At 48.9% G+C, this 13,794-nt stretch overlaps 5 protein-coding genes across 5 annotated transcripts; 2 read left to right on the forward strand and 3 right to left on the reverse strand.

The window, feature by feature from the left end:
• Positions 1-1,742: 1,742 nt before the first annotated feature.
• Positions 1,743-3,821, reverse strand: BDV37DRAFT_262592 (beta-N-acetylhexosaminidase). The gene has a single exon (XM_032083445.1). It carries the CDS (start codon positions 3,743-3,745, stop codon positions 1,943-1,945), a length of 1,803 nt encoding a protein of 600 aa, XP_031936017.1. The 5' UTR covers positions 3,746-3,821; the 3' UTR covers positions 1,743-1,942.
• A 543-nt stretch (positions 3,822-4,364) lies between these two features.
• Positions 4,365-5,529, forward strand: BDV37DRAFT_262593 (uncharacterized protein). Its single transcript, XM_032083446.1, has one exon. The coding sequence runs from the start codon at positions 4,566-4,568 to the stop codon at positions 4,818-4,820; it is 255 nt and encodes an 84-aa protein (XP_031936018.1). The 5' UTR covers positions 4,365-4,565; the 3' UTR covers positions 4,821-5,529.
• On the reverse strand, positions 5,379-6,093 carry BDV37DRAFT_262596 (uncharacterized protein; the record flags this gene model as incomplete). Its single annotated transcript, XM_032083447.1, has 2 exons — positions 5,507-6,093; positions 5,379-5,451 (listed from the first exon to the last, which is right to left on the reverse strand). A coding segment is annotated over exon 1 (271 nt), but the record flags the coding sequence as incomplete, so codon positions are not given.
• Positions 6,094-9,502: 3,409 nt separating this feature from the next.
• On the reverse strand, positions 9,503-10,847 carry BDV37DRAFT_22804 (dihydrodipicolinate synthase family protein). Its single transcript, XM_032080297.1, has 2 exons — positions 10,769-10,847; positions 9,503-10,713 (listed from the first exon to the last, which is right to left on the reverse strand). Exon 2 carries the CDS (start codon positions 10,683-10,685, stop codon positions 9,735-9,737), a length of 951 nt encoding a protein of 316 aa, XP_031936020.1. The 5' UTR covers positions 10,686-10,713; positions 10,769-10,847; the 3' UTR covers positions 9,503-9,734.
• An 829-nt stretch (positions 10,848-11,676) lies between these two features.
• BDV37DRAFT_262598 (acetyltransferase SAS4-like domain-containing protein) lies at positions 11,677-13,619 on the forward strand. Its single transcript, XM_032083448.1, has 2 exons — positions 11,677-12,485; positions 12,540-13,619. Exons 1-2 carry the CDS (start codon positions 11,687-11,689, stop codon positions 13,568-13,570), a joined length of 1,830 nt encoding a protein of 609 aa, XP_031936021.1. The 5' UTR covers positions 11,677-11,686; the 3' UTR covers positions 13,571-13,619.
• The last annotated feature ends 175 nt before the right edge of the window (positions 13,620-13,794 follow it).

Consider the following 13,794-nt stretch of genomic DNA (forward strand, 5'->3'; position numbering starts at 1 on the left):
ACCCAACGAGGACTCTCGTATCCAGTGGCGAAAAAAAAAAAAAGAAAAGAAAAACAAAAAGGGTAAGCAACGAGTTCGTCAACAGTTCTTTGGCCGGACGATTGCTGCAGTGTAACATGACCCCAAGCACATCGACATCAGTATCAATTTCTACTCGTGGATCTGGCAATTTCAATCGATCGAGGAATCAAATCAATTTAATAACCTTACCCAAGATGTCCTGATTCCCCGAGAAAGGATGATAAAAAAACACTCACTAGTAAATCCAAAACATCCCAATCAGATACAATAGAAGAATGATAATCACATTCATACCCAACCGCACGAACCGCCAACCCAAACAAGGAACACAATCCTAAACCATAAAGCTCAGGGACCGAAATGTACATCTTCATGCGAACCTACGCCAATCATTGCCGCAATCCCTCATCTGCACGTCAAGCACAATTCCCGACAATATCCCCCCCCTGACCTGGTCGTAGGTTTAAACTCACCCCACCCTGAGTAGTAAAGTACACCACAAGATCCCAACTCAACGCCAACAACCCGACCCCCTCCTCCTCCTCCTCCTCCACCCCGAACGAACATCAACATGGCGAGCTGAGCTTCACTTCACCCGCCCCTCATCTCAACGTTGTGGACTTACGTACGTGTATTTCCGGGGCGGGCGAGTTGCGCCAACTGAGCCATTGATATTCGTTGCCTCTCTGATGCGGAACGCCCGGGACGTACGAAGAAGGCCATTGTGAGGTTGCTGTGGAGGTGGGTACTAACTAGTAGTTAGTGTGATTTGCGCTGCTGGCGATCTGGTGTGTTGGGCAAGGGGGATCCACGGCCAATGGGGTGGGTGCGTGGAGGGTCCTTTTTGGGGTTGGTTGGTTCTTGTCTATTGTCTATTGTTGGGGGGTTTGATGTAGTTTAGTTGGTATGGTGTAGGAACCTTGGTGGCTGAATACTGTTTGTTTTAAGGTTCTGTTGAGTGGATTGTTAGGGTGGTAGGTAGGTCCTTGAGGGGTGCTATGGATAGGGTTCTTATCAGGTGTAGTGTTGATGGACTGAGACTGGGGTTCTCGACCTTGGTATCCCTTGTCTTCTATGAGGGAACGGGGATGGAGCTTGTTATTATCATATGTTGGGGTGGAGTGACTGGTCAAGTGTGTATACTTTGGTACCTTGGGCAAGATATTGATATATACTGTCCATGTTGACGAGTTGATGTCGAGGGGAAGAATGACGATGGCCCGAGTCTTCCAACAATTGTCCTTATCAGATGCAGATGGGTTGTGGGCTTGCTTTGTATGTTGAGTGCCATAGAACATCACGATCTATTGTGTCTACGTTCGTAAATCGGGGGCAGTCGAACTTGACTAGAGGTTGATGGCACTGTTCTTGGGGTGAATGGAGATTATGGGTGTGGTTGATGTGGATTGTCAGGTTGGAAGAGTGTCAAGTAGGTTACTTATCTTGCGTTGGTCTACGGTGTCGTTCACCATTTTATCTACATTGTGCTTCCTGGAGTAGGCTGGGGTATACCATTTGAGTTGAAGTGACCATGTGGATGTACGCTGACACTCGCCATTGATGAATGTGACCATTGTTTCTCCTGGATGGGCGATATACCATGGTAGCAGAGTTGTCTAATATATCAAGTTTAGATCACTATATTGCACTACTTCCTATGTTTTTGTCGACGCCTCACGAGAAGTGTCTAAGTGAGTTTTAAAAGATACGCGAGGAATAGCTTCTCAATGTAATATCTCGTGGTTAAAACATACCAGCTGCTCGATCTCACGTGGCTGGTAAGAAGCTAATCAAAATTAGATAAGTAACACTGAAACCTGACAGAAGGGTGGTGTATCCAAATGGTTGGTATGTACATCCCATGCTATGCTTAGCCACCCAATGAACCAAAGCACACGAGTAATCAAGTGAGCAACTACGTTTAATGGATCGCAGTTTGGTCGCGGTAGAGATCGCAAGCGTGAGGATGTTGCAGACAATACTTCGGAACCAGTGCCTGAGCCTGAACACCATTCGCAACAAGGTATTCGCGGAAGTTGAGAATGCGCTGCGTCAGCTCCGTAGTGCGTTTCTTGCCATCAGCGTCGCGGTTTCCGGACCAGACAAGCTCTGCCAGAGCTGCGGCACGGGGCCAGAACATGCTGGAGACGTTGATATCGTCAACTTGCTCGCCCCAGAGAGGAGCTGTCGCGCCAATGACATGCTTGGCCTGCGTCTCCGTGAGGTTGAGCGTGAAGTCGTAGTCGTAGATACGTTGCCAGGTTTTGTAAGGGGCGCACCACGATCCTCCATTGCCTCCATAGTTGAAGCTAGGGGTGTTTGCATCTGGGTTGGACATCACATTGTACCGCGGGTCATTGGTGACAAAGCCTCCATGGCCACAGTCCAGGTACATGAAGTCCGAGGATGACACGATGACGTCGTAGCCTCGAGCTGTCAAGTTCGAGATGTATTCTAGACCATTGTTCCAGCTCTGCATGACAATGTTCTTGGGCACATCATGTGCATTCTCCGCAGACAGCACAATGTCCTCCCACATCACCAGACGGCGTTCTTTGCTGTAGTTCTGGAAAATCGGCACGGCATGATCAATCCAGTATTGAGCCAGGTCGTGGTAGGTGCGCGAGGGATCCTCGGCAAACCAGTTAGTGACGTGGGTGCTGAAGTTGAAGCAGTTGGGCTGGATTTCGTCTCCGCCGACGTGGAACCAATGGTCAGGGAAGATGTCCGACAGTTCCTTGTAGACATTGCCCACGACCTCGTAGGTTTTGTTGTAGATGATGTCAAGCTGACCCGGGTTGGGCTCAACCGCGGTATGGAGAGGCCAGTCATCGTTGGACCACCAGGAGTCCGTGCAAGTAACCATTTCGGGGTCAACTTGCTTCCAGCCTGACGAGGAGTGACTTGGCATGTCAATTTCGGGGATCACACGGATACCACGAGCTCGAGCATAATTGACAATGTTGCGGACATCATTGCGCGAGTAAATCTCATGGGGCGAATAAGCATCTTTGACCATCTCGGGGTAAGCGTCGACCCAGATAGGCCAAGATTGTGCGTCGTCAATGTGCCAGTGGAGTACGTTGAGCTTCGAAAGGGCCATACCCTCCAACTGCTCGAAAATTTTGGGCAAAGTGATAAAGTTACGACCTGTATCAAGCATAATTCCACGGTAGGGATAAAGCGGAGAATCTTTAATGCTGACTGGCTCTTCAATAATCAAACCGCCGTGGCCATCGGATATGACCAGTTGTTGGAGAGTAGTAAATGCATGCAGAGCACCCCAGACGGTCTGGGCGTTAACCGTAATGCTATCCGAATCCTCCTTGACCTCGAGCGTGTAAGACTCATCAACACCGTGCTGAAGATCGGCCTCAGTGTCGTCGACGTGAACATCAACATATTGCAGCGCATTTGAGGCGCGCTTCGTTTTTCTGGAAGCGCCCGCTGTGGGAGTTGGGAAAGGTTCGAAGGAAGAGATGGGAGCTTCTGTGGCAGCGGGGACCCATCGCAAGGCGACTATGGTCTCCCATGCACGAGACCATGCATCGGCCACAATACCATTCTGCGTGTCAGTTTCAATGCGCAGCTGCAGCTCTCCAGCGACGGATTTGGGACCGGAGGAACCCCAGGAGATCTCACGCGGCGCCGGTAAAGGATTCACACTGACGGCTACGGCTGAGGATACCGTGAAGAGCACGGTGCAGATCCGAGTGATCCGCATAATTGAATGAATTTGTTGAGACAACCCTGCTGAAAGAGTTGCTTATCGCATAGGGGAGTAAAAAAAAAAAAAAGAAAGAAAGAAAGAAGAAGAGAAGGAATGGCAACGTCGAAGTGCAGTTGTGCAGTAGTAGATAAGGCTTTGTTGAGGGAAGGGCGAGCTTAAAGGTTAGGCAAAATAATCGATAGTGGATTCAGTCAAGGGCTGGTAATGTCGATCCCTTTCTCCGTTGGCATTCCCTTCACCATACCGGTCACCATCCTTCTCATTTTAACAAGAATCTGCAACGGAACAGAGGGATCGAGACTATGTTCGAGAATGAGTCCCAAGATTCCCAGGATTCCGAAGGCGCGCCTGAAAGGGGCTTAGACCTGCACATCATTGTTGATTTCCCCTTATACCGTACCATTACCGCCCCCAATGGGAGATGTTGGGTACAGTACCTACGAGTCACCGTATCAGTAGGCTGTCGCACTGCGGCAACAAAGTAAGAAACGGTTACATCTGGTTACGGTGTAACATGCATGACCCTTCAATTTAATCCGGTATTATTATAGCAGGTCTCCCTATAAGGGATTGAATATGAATGAAAGTCTTTTATTGAATGACACCTCCCCCTCTTTATCCTGGCTTTCATTACCCTCTCTGGCTTGAACTGCTACAGTGACATCGCTTAGAAACAAGACAGTCTTCAGATCTCCTTTCATGGACAGATCACTTTATTGTTCCCCAGGCATCCCAATGAAATGTGGAGACGTTCCTGACCCTTTCCACTTCCACAACCCCCGCCCGCCAGCACAACCATGGATCCAATAATCTTATGACTCGTTTTATTTTATTCTTTGCATTGCCACTCTACCAACGAGCCAGGGCAAGTCAAATGGTTCCATTGTCAGTCATTGCAACTGTACATTCTCCCTTGGCAACTTTAACTGGCTGTCAACCCACAAGGACTCCATACATATTTATAAATTCACCCCAGCGGGGAAGTCTTCCAGCTACTAATAATAACCCACAAGCTTCCGCTCGTGCCACCTGCGAGTCAGGAATCAATTCAAGCCTCCAGCACAAATAGATCTACTCAACCGATATCCACAGCGGTCGTCAATGTCAGATACATGTCGTGGCTGATGACGTTTTGAAGGAATCAAGACAGACCCGAGGAAGTATGGTGTACTTTGAACAAGATTCTAGCAGTGTTTCGTCATTTACTGTGGGAGAGAAAGTGGTTGTTCGCTTGTTCCAACCGATGTCTCCACAGTCCCTGATGTTGTCGTGGAGAACTTCCCAGGAGCTGGAATGTTAGCCAATTTTCAATTGGGCGCACGGTTCACTTGCATACTTGTCCTTGTTAAAGACCCACACCTGAGACTCGGGGATACAATGCGGTACATGCTATTACATGAAAATGTGCTTCTACTGGATCTAAATCAAGGGTTGCTGAGCTACGGCGAATCGAGGACCGGTACCCAAGGGTATCTTTCCACTGGATGGGAAGAAGCTCGAAAGATCTACATCGGTAATCGGACATTCCTGTACGACGCTTAACGAACTGCTTTCTGCAGAGACTGGGTTCACATCCACAACTACCTATTGTTCCAATCTCGGCACTCGAACCGATGGATTGACTTTATAGAATCGTGGTTCCAGTGAAAAGAACGCAATTTTGGACTTGACGCAAAACTCGCAGTAGAGTATTGACGAAAGTTTGATATTATATTTTTTCTACCCTTTACCCTCTTGACTAACTCTAGTTATCAGCAACCTTCCGCTTGCAACTCTGTGAGAAAGATATCTACCCCTTCTGCTATTGTCCAAGAAGCTTTCAATCACATACAGACTGTTTATAAGGAGCGGCGCTAATCATTCTACATCTATCTAGTATAGTACAATTCCTTATTCATACATTCCATTCCATTCCATTCCAACCACCACACTCTCACCCCGGAACCTAAAGTAATCTATGTAGTCACGACCAACTAATGATAAGCCTGCCTCCAAGCCCTTAACCTAAGGTAATTCCACGGCAACGGAGCAAAAACCCAGCCCCCATAGCTGTCACCGCTGCAGCCCAAAATCCCAGGTCGCCCAGCATAACCACACCCCCAGGAAGATGGTACTCGACGACATTCTCCACGGACTCCATAGCCAGCACGGAGATGAAGCTCATCCAGCAGGCGGTCTTGAAGGTGGGCTTCCAGGGGAGCCTGTCCTTTCCGCGGATGAGGAGAACTGTTTCGAGAGTCAGGGAGGAGATGAGACCCGACGCTACTTTGTTCATCTTGGTTGTTTATTCATATCTGGCATGCATGTATAGTGGTTGAAAGAAATATAGAGCTTTAAGCTCTGTAACTGCACAAGATATGTTTTTGGGAATGTAGTATGTATTGATTTAAACTCACTAGAAACCCCCAAAACAACACCCATGCCCAAACTAGGCCAAAAACTCCGTAACAGCGATAGGGCACTAAAGTTGCTTATGGTACAGCCTACCAGACAACGACACCAGCTCTGGACCAGCTTGGCTTATCTGTCCAGAAAGCTAGTCTTGATATAGGTGGTGATGTCGTGGACTTGCCTGTTGTTTGACTTTCGACGGCGTGGAGGCTTCTTGGCTGGTGATATGGGTGGTTTTTCTGTTAATGGAATGATTACGTTGTAGTGTCGGGGTTCTAGAGCATGTAACCCTCCTGGAGAGGAGAATCGAGGGTCACATTTTCGAAGTCATGGGGCTTAGGCACTACTAGATTTTGTATTGTATGAGCCTATGAGGGACCCTGTCTACTAAGCCTGAGCGCTGGTATCTTCCGGCAGAATAAATTGTACACACTATGAGTTGCCTCGTTGAATAGTGTATCTTTTTGAGAGCTACAATCTCTGGCCAAAATTGTCATCAATAGCGATTCTTTTTGGGAATAAAATCTAGTATAGGGTCTTTGCTATATAAGCATCCTATATATACTTTTTCCGACTTAAACGAGGCATCTTTGGCAGAGATATTAAGGCTGTGATACACAAGTCCCAAATTCCTTTCCCACGGTCGGGGTCTGAATAGACAGATCAGTAACTACCTTTCTATACAGGATTAGTCTTCTTCAGGCGGTCAAGTACTTGAGCTACTATTACTCTATACATCTATTGAAAAGCTCTCCATGTCTACTATTCTTCAAAGCATTTACATGAGAAAGATATGGTAAAATCAGTTATTGTACTATTTGAAATAGTCCAGACAGCCATGGAAGTGACCTGTGACAGACAGACCGTGCTTTCCTGATACAAGCCCTAGTATGCGATGCTATGAGTCTATGACCCGAGCAAGATGATGGCGACTGCACCTAGCCAATTGGGGGCTGGGATGAGGCAATGACCCTTTCCCTGAATTTCAGCCTCGTCCCCTCTCGCAGACTTATTATAACAACCAAATAGTGCAGCCTAGGTTGTTCCAAACCTGTGTTCCACGCTGTGATGGATTTCAGAAATGGTCCCCCAGCCCTTCATTTCCAGCAACCAGATACATGCTGCTAGTAGGAACCAGGGAGAAGATGACCCTAATGAAACCCGTGCGACTCAAATGTGGCATTCGACATACGTCGTTTGGCTTGTGCTGTTCTACGCAGCTCTGGTTCTTTCTCCTGGATCGTTATTTGCAAGCTCACGTACCGTCCTATCACGATGGATCATTATGGTGCCGATACCAGCGATTATGGGGTTTTGTATAACGGACAAAATTCAGGCTAAATACTATCGAAACGAGAAATGGTATAGGGCTGGGCCAAGCCATCCAGTCTGTTGCCAGCGTGCTGACTATTCCTTTAACGTCTACTATATGTTCGAGTGTCGTTGTAGTATACGTACAACACTGTACTGGGCGAACTCCAAAGCTTCACACTTCGCCAGATGATTGTGCTAGCAGACAAAGGTTGGACAGAGATCGCAACATACTCCCACCTGGCGCAATGGTCGCGCTATCGTAGCACTTTTTTGGTCTGGGTGGTGGTGCTACATGTCATTGGGGGCTGGTTCCCAGAAGCCGTGCATCTCGATTTCGGGGATTATTGCGAGTGTCTATACTGAAAGGGGTTCATTTGTTGGGGTTATTGGCAACGGCGATCTATGCAAGTTGGCTTCCTCGGTGGACTGGCTCGTTGAAACGCGTTTAGTATGTTGAGACTGGGGTGGCTCGATTAGTGGACGTTTGCCTCTCAAAGCCTCGTTTGATGATGGTAAGATCGATGCCTTGGATAATTTGCCTGGATGGGTAGGTGATAATGGTCAAGGTGAAACCATTGGACGTCCTGCGCTAGATGGATCGGGTGCTTACAGAAGAAGGGCTATGAAGCGTACGGCAAGAAGGCCTCAAGGAGAAGAAAGCCCAAAAAAGTCATTAGAAAGTATCAGTATGCTTAACAAAGTGGAACACCAGGCTATATAGACCACCGGTCGATCGACTGATTATGCTCAAGACATCCAATTCCCCCTTGTTATGTCTCTGCACCGGTGCACACTACGCAGCGGGATGAGTGTCCTGCTAACACATAATTTGATTGTTTGTATATCATGATCGAATCTGGCTGCTTAAACTACTGCTTCACATCGCCCTTTCCTAAATATCGAACTACCAACCCCTCTAGAAGATATTTTCTCTCCAGGAATTAGAGAATTGCTCTAGATATAGAGGTATCCTGCATTGACTTCCTTTCAGATAGTAATGCACAGGAGTCAGGGCATTATATTACGTAGACTAGGTAGTTAAGTAAACAGAAGTCCTCAGTTTGATCAGCCATTCTATGATGACTTCCTGAAACTTGGTAGGATGAATGATAAAACCAAGGGTAGAAAGAACTCTGAATCGGACACACCGAAAATCAAGTATTCGCTCGAATTGCCCTTCTCACCAGATTCAGGACACTATTTCTTCCAGAATCTCGCAGATGAGCCGTAGCTGAGGCGTACTACTTCATATTAATCGCCGTTCGGTATCATCTCAACCATCTGAGAAGTCGTTTGTAACTCCCTTGCGTTGATTTTACAAAGGAGCTGTTATCAGTGACGCTCTCCCTCTTGTCATCCTGTGAAGATCATGGTGTTTAATTATGTGTCACGTCACATAGAAGGCCCGGGAAATTAGAGTCACAGTCGAGAACAAAGGTGTTTCATCATGCTTCAAACAAAGGCAAGCATTATTGAAACACGAGAAAATATAAGATCCCCGGCACTAATTCATACCAGAATGACAACACTGTGCAGATTAAGAAAAGCTAGGACCAGGAAAGTGTATCAGGATCCGTTGTATGAAACGTCTCAGAAAACATTGCCGGAATGAATGACGCTGATTCACTCAAGCTACTATATCCTGTGTCGGTTCATTCCCAGGGACGTCATAGGCTGTACTAAGTTCACGATCTTGTCTGGTTTGTTAAGATACTGGTACCACAGTTTCATGCTATATGTTTGTCAGGTGTTTCATGATATCATAGTTGAAGTTGTATTCTAGATCCATGTTGTGGCGTATTAGGGTTATGGTACTGATTTCTCACGTGCTGATGTCGATCATGAGGAGATAAAGTCAAGACAAGACGGCATAGATGTTGGTTTGTAGCGCATGACCAGGAATTATGCTACTATCGAGATTGTATCACATCTGATTATTATAGCCCTTCAACTGAGGGAAGGAGGTCCATACTTGTTTATAGTAACATGGGTTTAAGGGAATGATGAAGCTACCATGGTTTCTTATCCTCTTCGTTTGGCGACTAGATTAGGTTTCTTTATATTTTTGTAAGAGGCCAATAATGCGTAGAGGAAATGGTGCATCTGTTTTTCCTTCCGATATTTGTATACCTGGGACCCTGACTCTCCAAGTTTGTTGCAAGTGTTTTCATCTGCAACCCTTGACTAATGTCAAGATTGGAAATCGATGATAGATTACGTCGTCCTCGTATCTTAATGCAGTCTGTAATTACATGGTATAAATAAAATCATAAGTCTGTTAAGCCTTCTCTAGCCGTCTTTCCAGCTCTACTGCTTCGCTGAATGCTTCCTTCAAAACAGCCGCCTCCTCGGCCGACGGCTCCACGCACGGCCGGCGCGGCTGTGCGCCATATCCCCGATAGCTCTGGAGTGCGCTCTTGACAGCCACGAATCCCCCCTTGATCGCCAGCCAATCTGCTCGGGCCACGACCGCCTGGGCCGCCTGGGCTTCCTTCACCTTACCCTCGTTGTAGAGCTTCATAACATAGACGCACGACCGAGGGATTAGATTGGCAGTGCCACCGATGATACCTGCACCACCGGCGACGAGGGTCTGGAGTGTGAAATCAGCCGACCCCCCGAACGTCAGGAATTCCGGTTTGGCCTGGGCGGCAATGCGGGCTAATTTTCCGGTGTTTCCGCAGGTCAGCTTGACACCCACAATGTTCGGGTGCTGTGAGAGTGCTAGGATGTCGTCGGAGGTGAGGTCCAGACCGGACGATGCACCGGGGAAGTTGTAGATCAAAACCGGGACGGGGGATGCGGACGCCACGGCGCGGAAGTGGTCACGGAGGGCTTCGTTGCTGACCAGGGACTTGTAGTAGCATGGCGGTAAGACCAAAGCATAGTCACCTCCGGATTCGCCGGCATCCTTGCACAATTGAATGGTTTCACGGGTGGACGAGGCACCGCATCCGACGATGACCGGCATCGACTCGGCGCCATGGGCGTCCAATGCCCGACGGGTAGCTGCTGTGATTGTTTTCCGTTCGTCTCTGTCCAGGTGGACGGCTTCGCCGTTGCTGCCTTGTACGACTAGACCAGCGATTCCAGACTGGGCGAGATAGGCGGCATGTTTCTCGACGGTGGGGACATCGACATCTTCATCGGGGCCAGCGAAGAAAGCGACCGTTGGGACGTAGAAGCCGGGGGTCAGAGCGCGTTTTGGTGAAGTTCCGATTGGAGCCATAGTGATGTAACTGTGAAATCTAGGGTAGCTAAACGTGAATTAGTGAAAGAGCCCTACAAGTTAGTTGGTAGGATTAGACTTACTGGGGATATGCGGTAACCAGGGAGGGATCAAAAAACGCAAAGACAAAAAACAAAAGGAAAATGATCGGAAAGAAGGAGGGGCGACAGGATTAAAGAATAGAAGATACGAGGAGAAGAAATTGTGGTTCCAAAGAGGGGGGCTCGCATTCAGTGGCTCATGTCCAGTATAGTTCCTCTCATGAGCCTATGATGCGGATGATTATTCGCAACCCCCACGCACCCCACAGAGGGAGGGGAGGAGATCCGATGGGGCTCATTCTTGGGAGTTTATTGAATGACTGGGTGTTGAAGCCAAAGGAAGGAAAATTCCCCATGCCACTGCCCCCACGTTTCTTTTCTTGGTCTGGGGTTCAAGACAATTGACACTGCCATTGGGGGAATATTCTCGTGATTATGACCAGGGACCAGGATGAATGTCGGAATAAAGTCCGAGAGGAATGGACATGATTTTGCTTAGTCGTAGTATATCACATGGAGATTGTTGTACGGTTTCCATCGAAAGACCAATGAAATAATTGATGACTGGGGAGGAAGAGTGAGAGAGTGAGAGAGTGAGAGAGAGACTATAGGAAGGAATGATGGAATTGAAGATGTTTAAATCTACTCCGGAATTCAAACCAAAATGATTTTGCTCTACAAGTCAGGAGCTTGCTGTACCGTTCGGTTCTGGTATTGTATTTTTTGAACATCGCCATAACATACCATACCTCACTAACACTTCCTGCATTCCTCATCTTGGAGGGAAATGGTCGGAAAAAGGGAGTCGCCAAGAATAGAATACGGTAATGACGGGTCACAGAGCATCCCAAACCGCGCGACGGCAGCGTCAAAACTTCCCCCGACGAGAGAAACAAAGAAAAAAAACACCCTGAAGATCTGGATGAAAGCGAGGTTTTCAGCTTGGGACAGGGGGACCGCATGAGACCGACCTTGCCTGCCTGCCGTCAATTCCCGCCATTGAAATCCCCAATGACCTCGACCGTCATGGCTGTTCGGTCGTCTCTGCGCGTTTCTGTGCGACAAGAAGAACCCCCCAACGACGACGACGACCGTCGACCATCTCCGTCGAAGCGCCCTCGTTTGAATCCTCCTCCCTCGTCTCGCCGGCGCAAGAGCTCTCCTGACTTACTTGATACGACGACTGTCGACAGTCCCTCCAAGACCACCCCCAAGAATAAAGTCGCTCACATCCGGCGCGCCCCCTCTTCTCTTCCGCGCCGCTCCTCTGCGCGCCGACCGCTTCTCTCGCCCTCCTCCCATCATCATCCGCCCTCCGACACCCCACACGCTACGCATCTCCGAATTCACCGCAATGAGACCCCCGCCGCCGCCCCCTCGCTCCTCTCGCGTGAATCGCCTGATCCCCTAGATACCATTTCACCCGCGCCCACGGATATCAGACGCTATTTTGCGAAAGCCACGCCGACCACTACCACGACTACCCCCGCCGCTCGCAGACGCCGTGTTGCCGATGCCGATACACCTCTCCCGGCGTCCGCCACACAAAATCGCGTCCAGGCGCGCTCTCAGCCTGCGGAGTCGCCCAACGAGAAGATTGCGACCCCGTCGCAACAACCAACATCAGCGCAAACCACACCCGCCGTGCGGGAGCGTCGATCACTTCGTTCGCACGATGGGGGTTCCAGAGCGAGAAGCGAGTTGGCCCTGTATTTCCCCAACTACGAACAATTGCTGAGCTTAGAGCCGCCGAAGACAGGTACGCTCCAACGCTTGTTAAGCTACTGAGAGCTGCAGACTAACTCGCTTCTAGAGTTCCTTGCGGTCCATACTGCCATCAAATTGATCGATGATCATTCTGAGTCCTCCATCTCCTCGTCCGATCTCCCCTCACCCGACACAGACACCCCGTTCGGAAACCCTCTACTTCAGCTACACAACTGCGAGTCCATCAGTCTCCCCGAACCGCAACCAAGTGAACCTAGCGATACGCCCGAAGAGGACCCCCTGAATGAGGGAACATACTTCAAGGCCCATCGACGAAACGAACGGCAAGAAAAACAACTGCGGAATATTGAGCGAGAACGAGCCCAACATGAGAAACAACAGCTAGATCGTCTATTGGACGAGTTACAGAGCCACGACTGGTTGCGCATAATGGGAATCACGGGTTTATTATCTGACCAGGAGAAGAAGCAATACGAACCAAAGCGAGACTACTTCATTAAGGAAATCTCCGCCCTGATCCAGAAATTCAAGATCTGGAAAGAAGAAGAGAAGCGACGCAAGGTCGAAAAGGAGAAGGCCGCTGCTGCTGCCGCCAATCCTTCGTTAAATGCCACTGCAGAAGCCCAGGACACTATGACACAACAGCATAACCAGGCCCCTGGCATCCCAGATTCCGAAGCGGAAGACTCCCCTAGTGTATCGCTATCGGATGTTCCAAGCTACAGCGAGCCACCGGATATCAATGATGTAGATGCCTGGGCCGCCCGCCAATTAATCCAGGAAGCTCGGTCTGCCACAGCCGGGAAGAAGCCGAAATCAACGGCGTCTGAAGGGCGGAAGAAGACCAAGCCCATGGAACCGGAGATCCTGCAACCCCTGCCACCCCCCGTAGATGATAAAAAACCATTTACTTCGTTCTATGCCAAGCGTCACCTGCGGGACACGGCGCTGTCGGCACATAGAAAGGGCCGGACCCGGTTCGCCTTTGGCTATGCTGTTCCGGAGATGGAAGAGCGAGACTTTGACCTACCGCCGGAGATCTTGACGCCCGAGGCGATCGACTCCTGTCGACGGAAACGAAGACGGATGAAGCGAGCTAGCCGGGGGTCCGAATAGATACCTGATTGTTGTATTATTAGAGATTAATAGCATTCGAGAGTTTGCATCGTGGCTGGCCACAATACTATGATAGTAAAGTTTTATCTGATCATTAGATGAGTCTATCCGTAGTATGCCCAACACGTTTACTACATTTCATCGACACCCAACAGTCACTATCGCATAGCACACCGTGATTGTCTACTGCGCATCTGTCAGCCTGGTATGAATATATCTGGCTA

Source organism: Aspergillus pseudonomiae, assembly GCF_009193645.1.
Source record: "Aspergillus pseudonomiae strain CBS 119388 unplaced genomic scaffold BDV37scaffold_113, whole genome shotgun sequence".
Classification (NCBI taxonomy): Eukaryota; Fungi; Ascomycota; class Eurotiomycetes; order Eurotiales; family Aspergillaceae; genus Aspergillus; species Aspergillus pseudonomiae.